The 21,516-nt window shown below is 42.8% G+C and overlaps 1 protein-coding gene across 3 annotated transcripts in view; it reads left to right on the forward strand.

The window, feature by feature from the left end:
• NCAN (neurocan) overlaps positions 1 to 21,516 on the forward strand; it is a 244,521-nt gene that overhangs the window by 87,334 nt on the left and 135,671 nt on the right. For all 3 annotated transcript variants that reach the window (XM_033955984.1, XM_033955985.1, XM_033955987.1), the window contains exons 3-5: positions 8,557 to 8,964; positions 16,238 to 16,412; positions 19,601 to 19,728. In XM_033955984.1, the coding sequence (XP_033811875.1) occupies positions 8,557 to 8,964; positions 16,238 to 16,412; positions 19,601 to 19,728 (711 nt within the window). The remainder of the gene's footprint in view (positions 1 to 8,556; positions 8,965 to 16,237; positions 16,413 to 19,600; positions 19,729 to 21,516) is intronic.

The raw sequence follows: 21,516 nt of genomic DNA on the forward strand, positions 1-21,516 counted from the left end.
TCTCACTCACTTCTAAGTTAACTGGTATTGGCAGCTTCTGTATTCCGGTAGTCGTCCCTGCAGTCGCTTCCCAAAGGTGCGCACTAAGGCGCATGCGCCTTTGTCACGCGCCTTCGATGGCGCACCGAACGGCTGTGCGCCGTTCGCGCTAAGAATTTAAATGGCTCCCTTGCTGGGCAGGAGAGGGGCGGAGCAGGGCTCCCACGCTGACCTCTCTCAGGATCGGGTCCGGGACTCTGAAGATCCTGCTGGTGTCTGGTAAGGGGCCCGATTGAGGCTGCGCCGTTCGCGCTAAGAATTGATACTGTGATTTGGAAGGGTTTCTCCATGTTGTAGAAATTGCGTACACTGAGATCTTATTTCGAAGCCTCAGTATTTAGATCTCTAGTTCAGTCCTTGATTCTGAGTCAACTCGATTAATAATAATAATAATTTTTATTTCTTATATACCACTATACCCTAAGTTCGAAGCGGTTTACAATGAGGGTCGTGCCGAGAGAGAGTACAGTGCAATTACTGAAGCGACTGCACGCGGCCAGCCCACAAGCCTTCCTATGACGTCAGTTCTGCCTGGCTGGCTCGGAACCTTCTCTCTGATGTCAGAATTGACGTCAGGGGAAGGCCTGTGGGCTGGCTGCATGCACGCACCTGGCCCATCTCTGTTGTTGCGGCGATGGTGGTGCGGGAGTGAGAATGGAGCATGTCGGGTAGCAGGGTCAGCTTCGGGGGTAGGGCAGGTAGGAATCAGCAGTGGTGGCTGCAGCCGGGGGGGGGAGGGGAGGCAGGGAGAGAGAGGAAGAAAAAGTTGGACTCGTGGACGGACAGAGCGAGATGTTGGTTGGGGAATGGAATGAGGTCTGGAGGAGAGTAAGCATGCAGGAGGCAGAAAGAAAGAAAGAAATATTGGATGCACAGTCAGAAGGAAGTACTCATGAAATCACCAGAAAACAAAGGTAGGAAAAATTATTTTATTTTCAATTTATTGATCAAAATGTGTCAGTTTTGAGAATTTATATCTGTTGTCTATATTTTGCATTATATTTGTCTATTTTTCTATAGTTGTTAATGAGATGACATTGCATATTTTAAAGTCATCTGCCTTGATCTCTTTGAAAACCCCCGAATATAAATGATAATTAAGATTTTCTCTGCGTACAGTGTGCTTTGTGTTTTTTAAATTTTGTGGTTACCATTATGTATTAATGAGATTATATTATGTGTATATGAAAAATGGATGGAAGAAATTACATTACAGATAGTAATATTATTATGGGGGTGGAGAAAGGGGCAGAGTTTGGGCGAGTCTGGGGCAGAGCTTGGGCAGGGGTACTCAGTTGGTATTTGTTAGACTTAGGGAGTACTTGGTTTAAAAAGGGTGAGAAACACTGCCTTACACCACAGCTGCCTGTGCTGTATGTTTGCATTCTGTGCTGGGGCTGACAGTGAGGTAATGTTTTGCAGTGATTTGTTTATTGTGGATTTATAAAGATTTGGTACCGATGTGTTTTGAGGGAATTGAGGAAGTATCTGCTGATCTGAAGAGTTCTTTCACTACAGGAAAGTGGTAATTTTATGTAGGTTGAATTCAATTATAGTTCTAGTTATGCAAGGTTAAAATCCTTGCATTTAAATTTGTTAGTACAAACAATAAACTGTGCCTATTTTTATAAGCCAAAGAAGTTGTGGAAGTCCTGCCATCTGATGGAAGGTTTGTTACCTAGTTTGTAGGAGGACGGCTGGAGCCTAGCTTCTGTGACTATAACAAGGAGCATGAAAGAGTTTATAAGTGGTTCCTTGAGTGCTGATCTTTACTTGCCATGTTTTGTGATTTATCTCTCTAATAAGTTAAAGAGTAGCCACAGGGTGAGCAACACCTCCAGGCCACATGCACTGCTAAGCTTATAAAGTTGCAGCTGCTGACATCTATCTCTGTAATTCGTGCAGTGCCTGAGTGCTTTGGCAGGTTTGGGCATATCCAGTTTGCTACCATCAGGCACTAGACTTTTTTTTTTTTGAACTCTGGAGTTCATTGTACTCATCAGACCCTTGGATGTTCCACACAGCATCTGAAATGAAAGCTTCATTAGTTTACTATAATGCTCTCACATATGAAGTGTTGTACAAATACATATGAGATGGTTCCTGCTCTGCAGAGCTTGATTCTAGTTAAGATAATATATAGGAAAAAAAAGTCTGATATTCAGCCACCAGAAAGCAGCCAGAGGGATTGTAAAATCTGGACACCCTAGACCCGCCTATCTCCGCCCCAGTCCCACCCTAGCTCCGCCCCCCACTGCCTGCTTTGGTCGGGTAGGAGGCTTTTCAAAACACGGACAAAGTGCCAGGTTTTGAAAAGCCATCAGGACCCCCGGACATGCCCTCAAAAGGAGGACATGTCCGGGGAAATCCAGATTCTGGTAACCCTAAGCCACGATAACACCTGCAGTGCTGACTGTTGACATTCAATGCTGGGCCATTTCCAGTGACTGGCATTGAATATCCAGGGTTTTTTTTTCGGCTGCTAAAAGGTTAACCAGCTAAGTCAATATTTAGTGCTAACTGGTTAAGTTTATAGCAACCACAGATTGGACTGCTATTTATGCGGTCCGATTTGGTCACTAAACATAGTCACTCAGTGCTGAAAATTACCGGTTATCGTGCAATTATCCAGCTAACTTTTAGCCGCTAATCGTAAATATTCAGAACATAAGAATTGCCATACTGGGACAGACCAAAGGTCCATCAAGCTCAGTAACCTATTTCCAAAAGTGGCCAACCCAGGTCTCAAGTACCTAGCTAGATCCCAAGTAGTAAAACAGATTTTATGCTGCTTTATGCAGTGGATTTCCCCAAGCCATCTCAATAATGGCCTATGGACTTCTCTTTTAGGAAGTTATTCAAACCTTTTTTAAACCCTGCTAAGATAACTGATTTCACCACATTCTCTGGCAAAGAATTCCAGAGTTTAATTATACAGTGTGTGAAGAAATATTTTCTCTGGTTTGTTTTAAATCTACTACTTAGTAGTTCATTGTGTTTCCCCCTAGTCCTAATATTTCTAGAAAAAGCGAACATGTGATTCACATCTACCCTTTCCACTTCACTCATTATTTTATAGACCTCTATCATATCACCCCCATGAGCCATCTCTTCTCCAAGCTAAAGAGTCCTAGCAGCTTTAGCCTTTCCACATAGGGAAATCGTCCCGTCCCTTTTATCATTTTTCTCAGCCTTCTCTGTACCTTTTCTAATTCCACTATATCTTTTTTGAGATGTAGTGACCAGAACTACATATTTTTCTCTTCCTTTCCAAAAGTAACTCTGAACCAGCCTATCAGTATTGATTCATGCCCAATCCAAATTGACAATAAAATCAAACTTCTAGGAGTTATCATTGATGAAGATCTCAGCTTTCATCACCAAATCAGCAATGTTACTCAGAAATGTTTTTACAAACTAAGACTCATTCGTTCTATCCTTTCTCTTTTAGACCCCCCTCTCCCCATCAACATTCTGATTCACTCTTTTGTTATCTTCAACATTGACTACTGCAACGCCCTGTATCAAGGCACTACACAAAAGGAAATTTGCCGGCTTCAACTCTAAATTCCTCACTGCATCACCTACAAAACACTTCTACTAACATTCAAAAACAAACAGTCCAATTCACCAGCTTTCATTGATAAACTTATTCCATATGTTCCAATCCAGAATCTCCGATCTATCACTCAAAATCTGCTTACAGTACTGTCTATACATGCATTATTTCTCGACACAACCTGATAAACTATCTTCTCTGTCATTGCCCCTACTCTATGGAACACCCTTCCATCAGACCTCAGACTAGAAACATCTCTTGATAAGTTCAAGTCTAAATTAAAAACATTCCTTTTCAAAGACGCCTACGCCTTCTGACTTTTTCCATTTCAATAAGAGTCCAAACTGTTTCCATGCTGTTGGCTTTTTTGGCGAACTTGACACACACAGGTATCCCGTCGATATTCTTCATTTTTTGTGGCTTTTTTAAGCCCCCCTATTTTACCATGGACCCCTGACGAAGGTTTGTCCGAAACACGGACCATGTCGGGTCCCTTTATTGGTAAAAGGGTTTTATATATTGTGTTCTTGTCATATTAAAATTTGCCTGCATCTTCTACATAGTCTGCAGTTTTGTTTTGTTTGCTTTTTGTTGTTTTTCACATTTTTTATTTACATTGAGGCATGTTTGGGCACATTAATTCACCACGGGGGTGAGACCAGGGATGTTACACCTTTAATACCCTGCTGGGTACACAGAGTGACAGCTGACGCTTTGGTTTATTTAGCGTCCAGTTGTGTAAACTGAGAACTCCCCCCACCACACTAAAATTTAATTGTATTTCACTTCTATATCTTAGTGTGGGAACCATTGTTCTTGGCTGCTACTATCTTCACTTTATCCTTGAAGAATTTGGATTTCTATTTTGTGACATTCTTCTAAGTGGGTTCTTATTTTGAAAGCAATTTCAGACAAGCAGGCTGTGATTTGGGCTTAGATTCTTGATGAAATTTCTACTGTCAACAATATAAAGATGATACCAAAATCCAAGGGAATGAGTAAAGAGAGAAGAGAGGAGACGGAACCCTGAGAGCCACTGATTGATAGTGGACACACAAAAAGAGTGAAGAGAGAGGTAAAAAGAAGACAAAAGTTCCAAATCCATGTGAGAGCAAAGTATGAGGAAATAGGTGGAAGGCACAATGTAAAAAAAACTGCGTAGTATTGTCACCGCACGCACAGCCACTAGCAACCAAAACCACAGATAAAAAATTATTTGAGGCAGTTCATTCATTTTATTGCTGTAAGTTATGTTTTACCAGTTTCAACACTTGTTGTTAAGCTGGTCTAGAAATTCCAATAAATTATAGTATTGTGCATGAATAGAGAGCAATAGTCCTCAGGTTAGTGACAATGTGCCTTCTGCATAAACAACATCTAAGCAGGGAGAGGAGGGAACGGGGGATGGAGCTGCACCCGCTGGAAGTAAACCTTCTACCTTCCTGTGGTAAGCTGCTGCCTGGACTCTCACACTGCAGATCGCACAGAACCGTGATCTCCGACTCCAGGCATGCGTGCAAGATTTACAGGCAGAGGACAAAGGTAATCATAGCAGTGCAGCTGCAATCAATAAAAATAAACATTTTAAAGCTGTAATAATTCCCCAACAGATGCCCATTAAGCAGAATTGAAAACAGCAAAATCAATTCATTTGGGCTGCCAGCAAAATGGCCTGTGGATGAAACTCGATGAACACAAGGACGGGGAAACTGCACATGGTATCTTCAAGCTGATTTAAATGCAGATAAAGCTTCATAAGAGAAAACAAACTCCAGAGACTCTAGCATCAGTAAAACTGAATATATGAATCAAGATTAATAGAGGATAAGTAGCATAAAATCTGTTTTACTACTTGGGACCTGGGTTGGCCACTGTTGGAAACAGGAAACTGGGCTTGATGGACTTTCGGTCTGTCCCAGTATGGCAGTTCTTATGTTCTTATAACAGAATCTCCCACCTGTAGGACTGAAGGACCCAGGAGATGGGTACAGGGATACAGAGCCTGTTACCTCTAGGACTGGAGGGCTCAGGGGATGGGCATAGTGATACAGAGAACCTGCCACCTCTAGGACTAGGGGAATACGAGGACAGACGGAACTCAATCATTTTAAAAACCGTTTGCTCCTCTTCACTTCCACCCGAGTCTAATTATTCTGTTTGTGCCCGTACTGCCAGGCTGGTGGTACCATGTGCAACTTAATTGTTTAAGAAGCCAGTCGGCGCTGATAATGGGCGATTAACACCTAAATGTGGCTCCAATTACAGTAGAAGTCACATGCACAACTTGGTAGGTGCATTCTATAGAGTGATGTGCATCACTTCTTGTGTGCAAATCTCAAAAGGGAACATGCCAGGGGAGGAGCATAGGTATTCCTAAAAGTTAGGTGCACTGATGCAGAATACACCTGATCCATGCAAACTAGATTTGGTTTGTAATCCTGAAAATAGGATTCGATCAGGTGTCTCTGCTGAGCCCTGGTCTTTAAACTCTCTGTTGCTTATGATTCTCCCCCTCCCTACTGTTTTTTTCCATTATATGTCTTCTTTACTATTTTTAAACTTGTATTTCTTTTCCTATTCCCTTCCTCTTGTATCATTGTTTTGTCTTGTTAGTCATATTTACATTGTCTGTTTCCCTTTGATTATTGTAATTTAATATTTTAATGTTTTGTACATCGCTTAGAATGCGGAATAAGCGATTAATCAAATACTTAATAAACTTGGAAACAGGTATTTAGGCCCGGTGTCCTTGGCCTTAAATAGTTATGTGTAAATAGTATGCCGCATAGGGCCGCTAAGCGTGATTCTATATATAGCAGGCGCTTTTTACAGAGTTGCATTATGCGCCATGCTAATCAGTGCTGACTTTTTATGGCACCATATATAGAATTTGGCCCCAAGAGTGAGAATAAATGGCCAGAATATCGCTATATGCACAAGCGGATTGTGATGAGGATACTGGGCTTGATGGACCTTTGGTCTGTCCCAGTATGGCAAGTCTTATGTTCCTATCTAGCTCCACAGGAAAATGATAAGGGGGAAAACCAAGCGTATCCATAAGATAACTCCCCAAATCCATTCAACCCGCAGTTTCCATCCCAGGTTCTGGAAATGAGACTGAAACCCCTTTTGAGGATCCTATCTGAGAAAGACTCCCTTTATCCAGGACCCAAGGAAAACAAGATATTAAGAAAGAGGGAAGAAAATGATCTCCCCAGTTCATTTTCACTCGCAAGTAGTAAACATACTAGACGTTCACTTGCCATTTTCATTTTTCCATCGGTAAAAGGATGTAAATTCAAAAAAATCCCACCAACGTCTTTTAGCCTATCAGGCAGCATCCTGGGACAAAGATTTACATTTCTTAATCATGTCTTCTAGTACCTATTTAGACTTTAGACTTTGAAAACATATTCGTTCGCCAAATACATAGGAAAGTAAGGTCTCCTTTTACTAAGCCGCGTTAGGGCTTTAACGTGCGGAATAGCGTGCGCTACATTGCCTCGCGTGCTAGACCTTAACGCCAGCATTGAGCTGGCATTAGTTCTAGAAGCGTAGCACGTGGTAATTTCCTGCATGCGCTAAAAACGCTAGCGCACCTTAGTAAAAGGAGCCCTAAGCCATTCTATTCAATTGTAACAATTTTCTCTTTTATATACCGCATAGAACTTCACGGTCCTGCGGTATATAAGTAGAATGTTATGTTATGTTATAATAACAGTCATATTGGAATACCTAAAGAGGAGGAGGAGATGGGTTCATAGACAACCCCGCGAAAGACAAAGGTGCGCGCTGATGAAAATTACAGTTTTTAGGGGCTCCGACGGAGGGTTTTGTTGGGGAGCCCCCCCCCCAGTTTACTTAATAGAGATCGCACCGGCGTTGTTGGGGGTTTGGGGGGTTGTAACCCTCTACATTTTACTGTAAACTTAACTTTTTCCCTAAAAACAGGGAAAAAGTGAAGTTTTCAGTAAAATGTGGGGGGTTACAACCCCCCAAACCCCCCCCACAACGCCGGCGCGATCTCTATTAAGTAAACTGGGGGGGGGCTCCCCAACAAAACCCCCGTCGGAGCCCCTAAAAACTGTAATTTTCTGTGGCACACGCCTCCGCACTGCGCTCAATTGTCTGCGCACGCCTTTGTCCCGGCACACTTTTGACCTGACACCGAGGAGATGGTATGAGAAGAGCAAAAGATCAGGGAGAGGGAAGTTGCTGCTCCTTGGGTTTTGGCCAGATATTAGGGACCCCGATTGGCCACCGTGAGAACGGGCTACTGAGCTTGATGGACTATTGGTATGACACAGTAAGACTATTCTTATGTTCCTGTCTGAAGGGAAGGTAGAAGATATGGAAGTAGAGATTTAAGAAATGATGAGAAAGGTTTGGGGAGGGGAACCCCAATAATGTTCCACGTGGGCGGTGAATTCCTCTCCTTACCTTATGACCAGTGAGATAGGGAAGTTCCTGACCATAACTAGCACAGCAGGGTACAGCTGAGTAAGAGAAGTTCATAAAACATTTCAACCAAGAGAGAAATAAAAATAAGCAGAGCAAAGAACATGAATGGTTTTGTCTCCTCTAACTGCTTGGTGAATACACAAAAACATATATATATTTTTTTATAGTTCTGTTGCTTTAAAGTTGAACCAGAATTTTAATAAAGAAGAATCACCTTAAGATATATGTGTGGGCAAGCAGTAAAGTGTTTTAATTTGGTTCTCTTGGGTCGTTCTGCAGAAATGATGATGGGTGTAATAAAAAGACACAGACATTTGTCTGCCACAGAGAATGCGCTTCGCTATCTTTATACCCCATGGATATATATGAAATATTCCACTGTTTTCACATGGTACCAATATCTTCAAACATTAAAAAATACAGGGAAAAATAGAGATCATTTCTGCTTTCTCTATTGCTTGGTTTAGAACTTTCTCCCATTTTCTGTTTTCTGACAGGTCTGGAAGGCACTGCCAAGTCGGTGCATATCAATAAAGTGGAGCATGAACCAGTGCGGGCTGCCCTAGCAGAAAACGTGGCACTGCCTTGCCTGTTCATTCTGCACCCTTCCTCCTCCAGAGAGCAAAATGGCTCCTCAGATCTTCCGCGCATCAAATGGAGCAAAATCCAGATCAAGCCACAGTCGCAACAGAAGGAGGAGGTGCCTATCCTGGTGGCCAAGGACAACGTTCTGAAGGTGGCGCGGGGATACGAGGGCCGGGTGGCACTCCCCGGTTACTCCCAGGACCGGTATAATGCCACGCTGGAGATCATGGCCCTGCGCCACAGTGACTCAGGCATCTACCGCTGTGAGGTGGTGGTGGGCATCGATGATGAACAGGACACGGTGCCCTTGGAAGTTGCAGGTAAGAGCAATGTGTTGTCTAGGGGGGAACTCGGAGAAAATAAGAGGCCAGGTGGTAATAGGAGGCACTTGTGACCCTGCCATACATTTTATATTGACTCTGCATCTCTATTATTTCTGTTTCAAATAAATCATTTTCCTAATTAGGTCACAATAAGCATGGGGTACAAGTATTTTTAAATAACTATCATGTATGAGCTCATTCCTCAGCCTGAAACTCCCACAGAGGACAGACAGGGATAACCCAAACCATAGTGTCACTTCAGATATCCAGCCTTGACATGAGAACAGTTCATTATTCTTATGGTTACCATATGGCTCCAGAAAAAGGAGGACAGATTGAGACATCCGGGTTTTTACTTCCACAAATGAATATGCATGAAAGAAATTTGCATATAATGGAGGCAGTGTATGCAAATCAAGTTTATGTGGATATCTGAAAACCTGACTGGCAAGGGGGTACTCCAGGACCAAGTTGAGAAACACTGCTTTAGACCAGAGGTTCCCAACCCTGTCCTGGAAGACCACTAGCCTAGTCGGGTTTTCAGGCTAGCCCTAATAAAATATGCATGAGAAAGATTTGCAAATAATGGAAGTGACAGGCATGCAAATCTGCTCCATGCATATTCATTAGGGCTATCCTGAAAACCCGATTGGCCTGGTGGTCCTTCAGAAGAGGGTTGGGAACCACTGCTTTAGACCACTGATTTCCAGCGACAGTCCTGTCCTGGAGAGAGAGAGGCATAAGCAGCAGGGGTCCTACTTGGGTCCTAAATCTATCCATTAGATGTCACCATTGCATGCTGACTATGGCTTCCTCCTCTTTCACGGGGACTGTGATTGTTGCTTTAGCCTAGTGGTTCCTAAACCTGTCCTGAGGGCTCCTAAAAAAACATAGAAACATGATGGCAGATAAAGGCCAAATGGCCCATCTAGTCTGCCCATCCGCAGTAACCATTATCTCTTTCTCTCTCTGAGAGATTCCAGGTGCCTATCCCAGGCACCTAAGACCTGCCTCCACTGCATGCAAATCTCTCTCATGAATACGTCTTATAGATATCCTGAAAATCCTCAGGACAGGTTTGAAAACCGTGCCACAGCCCTGAGCAAACCAACAGTGGGGGAGGGGTGAAAGACCAAGCCAGGAACTAACACCAGATTCTTTCATATGTCAGTGTATGAGCCAGGCTGTATTTCCTCTGTATTCCTCCTCTCCCTGGCTATCTGCTGATTCTCATTCTTAGATTTCCTTGCTGCTTCATATTTTTAATTTATGTTCTGTGCTCTGCCGTCTGGTACTACAGAGCTGCTGAATTTGAAGTCTCGGATCTCTCCAGGGATACTGACAAACCAAACCCCACATGCAGCTACATCTTCAGCTGTTGGAAAATTATAAAACAAAGTGAAAAAAAAAAATCCTGTACTTTTGGCATTGCTGCATGACGTGCCAGCAGAGAGAAATCCATCTTTAGCAATTACGTCCTCCTTTCATACTTAACTCCTCTCCACTGGCATCTTCATTATGTTACTGCTGTTCTGGGTTAGCATGCTGCTTAGGCGCCTGTAGCGCTCTTTCTCTATTTTTGATTAATATTGGAAATATTTTCACCATTGAGTTCCGAGCTTGAAACTGTGCAAAAACCAATATAGTTTCCAAGTTTTCCAAGTTTATTAAAAACCTGTTATACCACCTAATTGGGCTTCTAGGTGGTGTACATTAAAATAAAATACATAAATTATAGTTAAAATTAACAGATACAGATGACTCTGGGAACTTATTGAACGACAGAACAATACATTTTGGATGTACATAAACAAAAGGAAGAAGGGGTAGAATTACAATCTTGATAGAAAAGAACATAAAAGGGGAAAAACAGGAGGAAGGGAAAAAAGAAAAACCAATATACCTGCAGAATGGAAGCAAAAAAGGCCACCAAGGATAGCATGACTGTAACGTGAACTAGGTGGTTACCTAAGGCATCACTTTCTACTACTACTATTAATTATTTCTATAGTGCTATCAGACGTACGCAGCGCTGTACAGAGTCACAAAGAAGACAGTCCCTGCTCGAAAGAGCTTACAATCTAAACAGACAAACAAACAGGATGTCATGGATACATTTAAGGAGAACAGTTAATCTGCTGGCTGAGTTGGTGAGCAGTGGGGAGTAGGGAGTGGGGTTATGGATTGAAGGATATATCTAAGGGGTGCAAGCAAAGAATGACTGTAATCAGTGCAAAACAGTAGATATTGACAACTGGACAAACTCAAAAGAACTCTTACTGGCCAATATTTAGTGCTATTTAACCGACCAGGAATGGCTCCTGGACAATTAAATAGCATTTGGCTGGCTAGCCTCTAATATTCAGTGGGAGATAGCCAGCTATTTCCGCTGAATGCTCACAGTTGGAGGCTAAAACTTATCTGGCTATATCACGCGATAACTGTCAATATTGAGAACTGACCAGCCAAGTTTAGTGGTCAAATTGGGCCTTGCAAATAGCAGTCCTGTCTTTGGCTGCTTTTAACTTAGCCAGTGCTGAATATTGACTTAGCAGGTTAAGTTAATACCAGACATCTGGTAACCCTATGTTAACAGCATTACAGCAGTAGAAAGACCAAATATAAACTTAAATTCAAATAAGAAAGATATAATACAATGTCAGCATAATCTATAGGAACACCTAATAATCACACATTAGAATATTCAAGTAACATAGATATGATGCTAATGCTTTTGTACAATACAGCTTATCATATAGCCGAGGGGCCAAGTGTGGATATTAGATGGGGACAAGATGCTGACTTCACTGGGTAAAAAAACAAAAGGAATTGACCCCAAAATATCCACAAAGAAGAAAATCCAGAGAAAACAAAAAAAAAAAAACTCTGTGGAGTGACGATGTTCCAAAATGGACTTTATTTGAAAGTGTCAAAGTTCCAAAGATACACTGAAATCATCCACATAAAATAATTTCATCCATAAATGCAAGCAGTGTCTCACTTCCGGCTCACCACACAATTGTTTCCCACGTACTCACCTTTATAGGACCCCCAGGGACCCCTGAAGAAGACTTTTTGTCGAAACGCAGACTGTGTTGGGTCCTGTATCCCTAGCGGACTAGGTCCTTTAAGGCTTTTATGTGGATGAAATTAGTTTATGTGGATGATTTCAGTGTATCTTTGGAACTTTGACACTTTCAAATAAAGTCCATTTAGGAACATCGTCATTCCATAGAGTTTTTTTTGGACTGCACTGGGTAACAATTTTGTATCCTCTCAGTTTTTTCAGTTACAGTATCACAACAAATCTGTCACTCCTGGGCTCTGCAGTCATCTCTAGAAAAAAAAAGTCTGAAACATCCCAACTGCTCTTTGTGAACTGTGATATACTCTGCCAGGTCCTTATGCAGTATTTCACAGAACTTCATTAAAAAGAACAGAGTTCTACAATGTCTGTCTGTATTTCAGCTGGGGATTTAGAACGCTAGAAGATATCTAATGCCAATGAGTCCATAAAAGAGCACTTTTAAGTGCCTATTTCAGATTTGGCAGCCTCCCAGTTTATCCTACTTGAAGGCTTTTTCTGTTAGTCTTCTCATGTTAAAGACAATCCCTTCAGGCCGTCTTTTCCTTATAATGACTGGGATAGCCATCCAGATGATCACCCGAAACTGGAAAAACTTTGATCGTTTAAATTTTTCGTTCTGGTGGGCAAGTCTTTGCTCCAGTTATAGACTTGAAAGGATGAATGCTGATAATTTGGGACATGGAAATATATTTAATTTGATATGGGGCTCATTGACATCTTATGTTACCCCTTTATAATTGACTATTGATGTGCATTAGTTTTTGTTTATTTAGGTACATATCCAGGGAAGGGGGGGGTTATTTCTGTCTTAAGTTGGTTCTAGGGTACTTACATTTGGGGGTGGGTGATTAGATGGGAAGATATCATTAACTAGAATTGGGTATGGTTTTTTTGGGGGGGGTTTGCGATAATCTATGTTATTGTGTTTTATTGAATCATCATTGGGTGGGTGGAGGAAAATGGTTCATTAAAAACATGTGTTAGTTGAATGTCCTTTTATTCTATTATTACATGTTACATTTGTTGTATTGCACTATTGAAGTTAAAAAAAAAAAAAAAAGACAATCCCTTCACCTCCAACCAGCCCTTGTTCTCCAAAAAGCAGCAGGACTCTTAATACTGAAATTGCAGGAGCCCTTTTCAAAGTGCAAAGAATGATATTGGGTGACTATTGGGGAACAACAGTATCTCTGCCTTTCCTTTGACATAAGAACATAAGAATTGCTGCTGCTGGGTCAGACCATTGGTCCATCGTGCCCAGCAGTCCGCTCCCACGGCGGCCCTTAGGTCAAAGACCATTGCCCTAACAGATTAGCCTTACCTGCGTACGTCCCAGTTCAGCAGGAACTTGTCTAACTTTGTCTTGAATCTCTAACCCTTGCTCTCTGAGCAAATTCTGGGTTTCTCTTTCACATACAGCTCACACTACAAACTTTCTCTTAGGTATCTGGATTTCTGATATTCTGTTTGAAATCAGACTTGCCTATCATTTGGGTCTTTGATCTCACCGTTATAAGATCTGAAAGCACGCTAGTTTAACAACCTCTGGACACTTTCTCTTTTGGCATTTTCATATGATGAAAGAGAGATGTGATTTTTTTGCCTGGCACGTTTTTCTGTGTGTGTGTATGTAGGCCAGATTCCCTGATTTAAAACATTGTCTGGCTGATATTCAACTGGGTTCGGTCAATTCTTTTGTTCGCCATCGGTGCTAAAACCAGAAATTCAAAGCCAGGCCCTGTGCGGGCTTCAGTAATGACTTCCTGGTTTTATAAAAGCCAGCTAATAAATACTTAGTTAAGTCAATATTCAGGCTTAACCAGCCATGGGCTAGCACCTAAAGATAGAACAGCTATTTATGTGCTAAACATGCTTGGTTAGCTCTGAATATTGGGAGCTACCTGGACTCTGCCCCTGAAATGCCCTCAACGAAGCCGGTTTCCACTTTGATGCTAACTAGTCATTGTCAGTGCCACTAACTGGTTAAGTGCTGCTGAAACTGACTGGATAATCACATACCAGTTGGCAGCCATTGCCAGCCATTAACTAAGTTTGAATATCAGCGAGTGTATGTCCATGGGTTGTTTTCCTTGACCAGGAAACAGCAACATTAATTGTTCCATCCTGCATGAAAACAAAGACTACTGAGCAGGGCCCATCCTTAAGGGTGCCGTGGCTACGGGGCACCTCTAACCTGGGAAAGCCTGGGTGCTTTGGTGGAGAGATGGCCTCACTTTGGTTCTATTACACTCTAGCCGTGGTTGACTTTGGTGAAGAAATGCCATCTCTTCTATCAAATGAGCCCTTTGGCAAGACCTGTAGTTAACCATAATTAACACATGTTTGACTGACACATACTTTCTGCTGTGTATGATTGAATCATATTATCTAATACCACACTCATACCAAATGTCTGTCTGTGCATTCTGCGGACAACAGCAGGGTTGTCATGGGCTCACCAGGATTCAGACATGAAGAATGCAAATGAGCACATAAAGAATGACAGGAGGATCTCTCTAGCCCTGTCCCGTTCCCATAAGCTCTGTCCCTGTCCCTATTCCTGCAAGCTCTGTATTCATCTGTACAAGACTCAAACACTGTAAACTCATATTTGAGGCTTGTGCGGTTAAGAGCTGGCAGGAATGGGACAGAGACAGAACTCGCAGGGATGGGAAAATGATATTGAGATCCCGTGGAGACAGGGACAAATTTGTCCCCGTGTCATTTAAGCCAGTGGTTCCCAACTGGAGTGGGCGCAGTGGTTAAAGCTACAGCCTCAGCACCCTGAGGTTGTGGGTTCAAACCCAGGCTGCTCCTTGTGACCCTGGGTTACTTAAGTTACTTAATCCCCCCCATTGCCCCAGATATGTTAGATAGATTGTGAGGGAAAACTGCTTGAGTACCTGAATAAATGCATGTAAACCATTCTGAGCTCCCCTGGGAGAACGGTATAGAAAATGGAATAAATAAATAAAATACCCTGTCCTGGAGAACCACCAGCCAGTCGGGTTTTTGGGATAGTCCTAATGAATATGCATGAGAAAGATTTGCCTATAATGGAGTTGATAGGTATGCAAATCTGACCCATGCATATTCATTAGGACTATCCCAAAAACCCGACTGGCTGGTGGTTCTCCAGGACAGGGTTGGGAACCACTGCTCTAAGTCATTTAACTGTGTGGGAAACGAGTGCACCAATGATAAATGTCAGGTTTACGAAATAATGGTAAACCCGTGCTCACCCACCACATATTACAGTAGTTCACACGAACTATTATATTCCTGGAAACAAAGTGTTAATGTTCAGTCTTCATCTTCCTCACTTCAGCCACTGCCCTTCTCTTTAATGAGTAGAGGGCGCCGTTTATCCAGGCCTCACCTTGGACAGGGGACTATCATTGTATCAATCTGTCTTGGCACACGTTGGATGCATTGACTGTAAACATGTGTCACATTTCTTGTCATATAGCATGAAAGACAAGGAAATCTGTATGAGGCTTTGAAATGTCTTATTACCCTAGTTAAATGTGCTTCTGAGTATGATATGGCAGTTGTGCTATATATTCATAGACAGGTAGATCAGTGACTGATTTAATTGTTAAAATCCTAGATCACCTGATATTGATGGAATTCTATTTTCTTCAAACAAGGGTGACTCACTAGGTTATACTTAGCTGAGTCCTGCCAATACCTTAATGCCACCCTGATTTTATATGAGACCCTGGCAATTAGAGAATGACACAGGGACAAATTTTTCCCCGTCCTCACGTCCCTGTCCCATCCCAGCGAGTTCTTTTCCTATCCCTGCCCCATTCCTGCAAGCTCTATCCTCATCTTCACCTTAAACACTTTAAAATCTAATCTAATCTAATCTAATCCTTAGGTTTGTATACTGCATCATCTCCACGTTCGTAGAGCTCGACGTGATTTCATAAGTGATCAAGGCTTGTGTGGTTAAGGCAGAGCTTACAGGAATGGGGCAGTGACAGGGACAGCGACAAAACTCAAGGGGACAGGACGGAGAAATTGAATTCCTGCGGGGATGGGGAAAATTTTGTCCCCATGTCATTCTCTACTGGCAATAAAAGCATTGTGAGCATGAGACAACCAGGCTAGCACATGTCCCCTACTCCAGTATACCTAATTTTGCTTTCTCCCCCTCCCCCCCCCCCCCACACCTAGGTCTGGTGTTCCACTACCGTGCTTCCATTGACCGATATGCACTGACTTTCCAAGAAGCCAAGCAGGCATGCCAGGACAACGGTGCTGTCATTGCATCCCCTCAGCAGCTCCAGGTGGCCTTTGAAGATGGCTATGACAATTGTGACGCAGGTTGGCTCTCTGACCACACTGTCAGGTACAAATGCACTATCATAATGCTGGGGGAGCATGAAGAGGCTTTCTGATCTTTCTACTCGGGGCAGGTTCCTCTCAATGGTCACCCTTTAAATTATGGCTTATGATTCCAACAGTGCGATGGTTTGAACCCTTATTAGGAGCAGATTATTCTTCAGGTGATGTAAGATAATAAGACATTTGCCTGTCTATTCAAGACTTCTGTTGGTCTAAACAATTCCTGGAGCTTCCTTTGCCTCATGAAATAAAGAGAAGACGCACATCTCAGGAGATAGTTTCCTATGTCAGACTCCCATATTCCCCCTCCTCAGGAAAAAGCTCAGTGGGGGATGTGCAGTTTTGTCCTATGCACACTTCATTTCATGCACCGAGTGATCCCTGCCTCAAAAAGGAAAAGAAAGACTGGTTTCCTGTCTCATCTGTTTGGAGGCTCATCGGTCTTTGTCATTTTGCTGGAAGTTAGTCCGACATGGAAACAATTGAGATGGACAGCAGTGAATGTATTTACTGCATTACACCAACATAAAAAGAAGCTGTCAGTATTTATCTCCTAGCTCTCTCTCACATATGCATAGTAATGCTGTGAAGTGTGTGTGTGTGTGAAGATAGATAGATATAAATATATGGTAACTGCAAAAAGGAAAAAAAAAACCCGCTCATCTTCTTTCCATATTCTCCCTGAAATTTACCCCACTAAGAGAGCTTTCCTAAAGCTTAGCCTGTAATGCAGGGGTAGCAAAACCATCATTTCACAGCCTTCAATGCATCTTTCCCAGTAATGAACTCAAAAGGAAGAGATTGAAATTTGCAGCTTTACCAAAAGGACAAAATCTGTCTGTAGGATGATTGCTAAGTCATTAGAGCTGTACCTCTTTGGTTCTGTAGCTGTATGCAATCAGTACACTCTACATATTCTATATCATGATGCAAAGGGAAGGGGCAGGCTGGCCATTCAGTTGGAGGCAGGCCTGCCGGCCAGAGGGAGGAAACATCCCTCCAGCCGACCAACTTAAAAAAGGTACTGTGGGATTTGGGTGGTCTTGGGGGGGGTGTTGAGGAGCATGCCCTTCAGTGAGGGGGGGGTGTACCGGTAGGAAGGACTGGGCATCCTTCATACCAATGATCTTGGGAGGGGGAATTCTGGCAGGAGGGAATGGGGAGTTCCGGCAGGAGGGACTGGGCACCCCTCCTGCCATGGACATTTGTGAGTGGGGGGTGGCGGCTTCAGGAGTTCCGGCAGGAGGGACTGGGCAGGCATCCGTCCTGCCAGGGGATGTCTTGGGGGATGGCAGCAGGAGGGACTGGGCATCCCTCCTGCTGGTAGTCTTCACAGGGGGAATGGGTTCCCTGCCACGGCCGCTAAACTGACTGCGGCAGGGAGATTCCCTTGCCGCGTAGCTCAGTGGCAGCCTGATTCTCTAACCGGTGCTTATGACATAGATGCTAGTTAGAGAATCGTGGTGTTAGGCGTTTCTTTATAGGACACCCATGTGTGAATCTCAAAAGCCACATAGGCGGCTTCTGAGACCAGGTTTCCTATACAGAATCCGGCCCTTAGACCTTGTTTTACATCGTCTAAGTGACAACGTATAAGTTCCATCCAAGCAGCCTCGTAAAGCTTTTGATTATCCCTGCAGTACAACTAAGTGTAGGTCAGCCCACATCCCACCCACCTCCCGCCCTCACTACTCCTTCAAAAATATCCCTTTCTGGTCGGGGCGTACAGCAGGATTCAGAGGCATAAAAAGTGTCTGGATATGTCTAAAACCCCATTTTGATTATCGGCACTTGGACAACCTGTCTTTTAGGTCATCCAAGTGCCGACTTGGGCGGGTTTGTAGATGTATTTTTGTTTTGGTTATGAGCCTCATAATCTTTTTTTTTTTTTTTTAGATGGTTCAGCTAGATGTTTTGTCCAGCTAGATATCTAATTTTTTTTGCCATTATTTAAAAAAAAAAAAAAAAAAAGTCTCTACCTCACCCACTAAGCTGGTAAAAATAAACTACCTTTCAGCCCATAGACCCCTGCAACTCCTTACTAGAGTTACCAGATTTTCCATTTGGAAAATCTGGACCCTAGATCCGCCTCTAGGCCCGCCCAGGTCTACCCATTCCATCCCCACCCCATCACGCCACCAATCCCATATTTTAAGGTCATCTGCCTTGACCTCTTTGAAAAAAGCCCAAATATAAATGATAATTAAGATTTTCTCTGCGTAGTGTGCTTTGTGTTTTTTTAATTTTGTGGTTATAATTATGTATTAATAAGATTATATTATGTGTATATGAAAAATGGATGGAATAATTGCATTACTATTAGTACTATTATTATGAGGGTGGGGTCTGGGGCGGAGCTTGGTTGGGGTACTCAGTTGATATTTGTTAGACTTAGGAGGTACTTGGCTTGAAGAAGTTGAGAAACACTGCTGTAGAGTTCCAAGGTTTGGAGGACGGATTAGTGAGTGTGTGATTTAGGTTGGTGGTTGGATAAGCTTGGATTATCTTTGGTCCCAGCTAAGAGTCATTCAGGCTTGGGGGCTGTGGGGTAGATGCCTTTGACTCATGGGTTCCATGGAAGATGGTCTCTGGTTCAGGAGTTCAAGCCAGTCTCTGAAAATTAGTATACAATTTTAGTATTGGCTTATTGTATTGGCTTTTGACAACTGACTTTTTCACCCACTGAGTGTGCTTTACACCTCACAGTGCTATTCCAGGATTCTGCAGTAGCTGTCAGTGATGACTTTCTTAAAACAGTGGTACCATGAAGTGCCTCCTTAAAACTACTTTCACTCCAAGTGAATCAGATCAGCTGAGCCGCTTTGTCACAAAAGGTAGCTAAGCAGGGCAACTGTCCTGAGTACCAAGCAATGGGAAGTGCCACCCTGAAGTAAATGTGTGAGTCTGTAAGTGGAAGATCCCAACAAGAAAGTCAGGTACCAAAAGCAGTCCTTATCCTGGACACAGTTTTGTCCAATGACTGCTGTGCTACACACCTAGCTGGAACAAATATTACCAGTACCAAGGGGTTACACAGGCTTTATTGTGTTTTAAATATCTCTTGAATATAGACTTTTCCCTACATATGTAATCCAACTGTGGTATCTGGTGTAGAAGTCTATGTCAACTGAAATCATTACCTAATTATATGGCCGTCCTTTAATTGTTTTTTCTTCTGTATTTTTATGACAGATATCCCATCAAGTTGCCAAGGCCAGGTTGCTATGGAGACAGAAATAGCCTTCCTGGAGTCAGAACCTACGGAAAACGACAGCCCGAGGAACGCTATGATGTCTACTGTTATGCTAGAGAGCTCCAAGGCAAGGATGAGGAGATGGTAGCTCAATCACCGGCTTTCCTCTGTCAGATTGTCCAAGACGTATGCAAGTTTTGTGAGACTCACAGTTCTATCCAGTTTTATTAGCTGGTTGCAGTTAGTTAACATTAGAAGTGTCATCTCCTATAAAAAAAAAAAATAATAATAATGTCAAGTTAGTCTTGTTACTTCCTGTCAGTAGTATGCAGGTACCTGTCACGTCCTGTCAAATAAGTATGAGTGGGGCTTCTGACTTTAGATTTTAATTGATGCCAAAAAAGTGTTTGGATAAACACTGGAGAACCCCTTCTTGCCCTCATCCTTCCCTTGCCTGCCTCAGATCCTGCACTCCGTCTTGCACTTTTTTTCCATACTGATGCCACCTCAGCTGGCATGTGCATATTAGATTTGACCAGAAAAGGTACCCAACAATAATACCTCTGCCACAAAAACACTGATAAACAGCAATTTTTGTACCCTGAAAAATAAATGCACAAATCTAACATAAACACCTAAGTTCAGCTTTCACAAATGAGTTTTTCTTGAGGATGATTATTTGTAAGAATCCCCAGGTTTTAAACATTGTTAGGATGCTAAAATCCTAATTTTTAAAAGATCATTTTGCTCTTCTGATTCAATTGTTAATTCTTCCCCAATTGGACTATTGCAACTCACTATATAGTGGAATATCAACAAAGCTTCAGAAGAAGATTTCGTCATTACAAAACACAGCTAAAATGATATTTGAGATGAAGAAATTCGATAGAGAAACACCTTGACTAATAAAGCTGCATTGGTTTCCATGCAAAGCTAGTATAGAATTTTAAATGGTCTGCTTAATATACCATATTCTTCTTAGTCAAGCCTCTGTATATCTAGTTGATTTGACTGCAGTCTACTGTGATTCCCTTATTTAAAGAGCATTAGCTCTAAAAGAACTTTTTCCTTTCAGGTAAGGTTATCAAGATATTTGGCTTCTAAATCTGGGACATCTGGGCAGGACAAAACCTTTCCATGGCAATTTTCCACCATTAAAATTATAATTTTCACCTCTCTCCCCTCCACTCTTCTAGTTCAGCCATTTCTACCTCTCTCTTTCAATCTAACCATCTCTACCTTTCTTTCCCCCTTCCAGCTCAGCTGTCTCCACCTGTCTCTCTCCTCTGCTCTTCCAGTAAGCCAGCTGTATCTCATTCTCTCTCTCTCTCTCCCCCATCTGCCTTCCAGTCCAGCACTTTCACCTCTCTACCTCCCCCTGCATCTAATTTTTGTTTCTTCTTCTACCTTCACCCATCCCCCCTCCATCCCTCAAACCTCCCTTTGCAGCTCCTGGCTCCTTCCCTCCAGTTGCTGTGGTGCAATGGCTCTTCTCAACCACACTGTGCATCTCTGCCGGGTCCCACCCCCAGTGCAACAGGAAGTATAGGTCAAAGGGGTTGGGACCCAGCAAAGACGCATAGAGTGGTTGAGAAGAGCCACTGAATCATGCCAGTGGCATAGCGAGAGTAAGTGATGCCCAGGATTCTGGTGCCCCTGCCCACCCTCTTCTCTACCCCCGCACCGCTCCTTCCTGACCCATCCTGCCATGCACACGCCCCCCTTCCCTTCCCCCATACTTTTTTAATGTTCCATGAACTTGCTGCTTGCATCGTGTTGGCTATCCCTCTGATGTCACTTCCTATGTATGGGGCCTGGAAGTGACATCATAGAGAGGCGACACTGACATGGGCAGTACGTTCGTAATGCTGCTCACGCAGGAAAAATTAAATAGGTATGAGGGAAGGGGCGCACT

The sequence above is a fragment of the Geotrypetes seraphini genome, chromosome 8 (genome assembly GCF_902459505.1).
Source record: "Geotrypetes seraphini chromosome 8, aGeoSer1.1, whole genome shotgun sequence".
Lineage (NCBI taxonomy): Eukaryota > Metazoa > Chordata > Amphibia > Gymnophiona > Dermophiidae > Geotrypetes > Geotrypetes seraphini.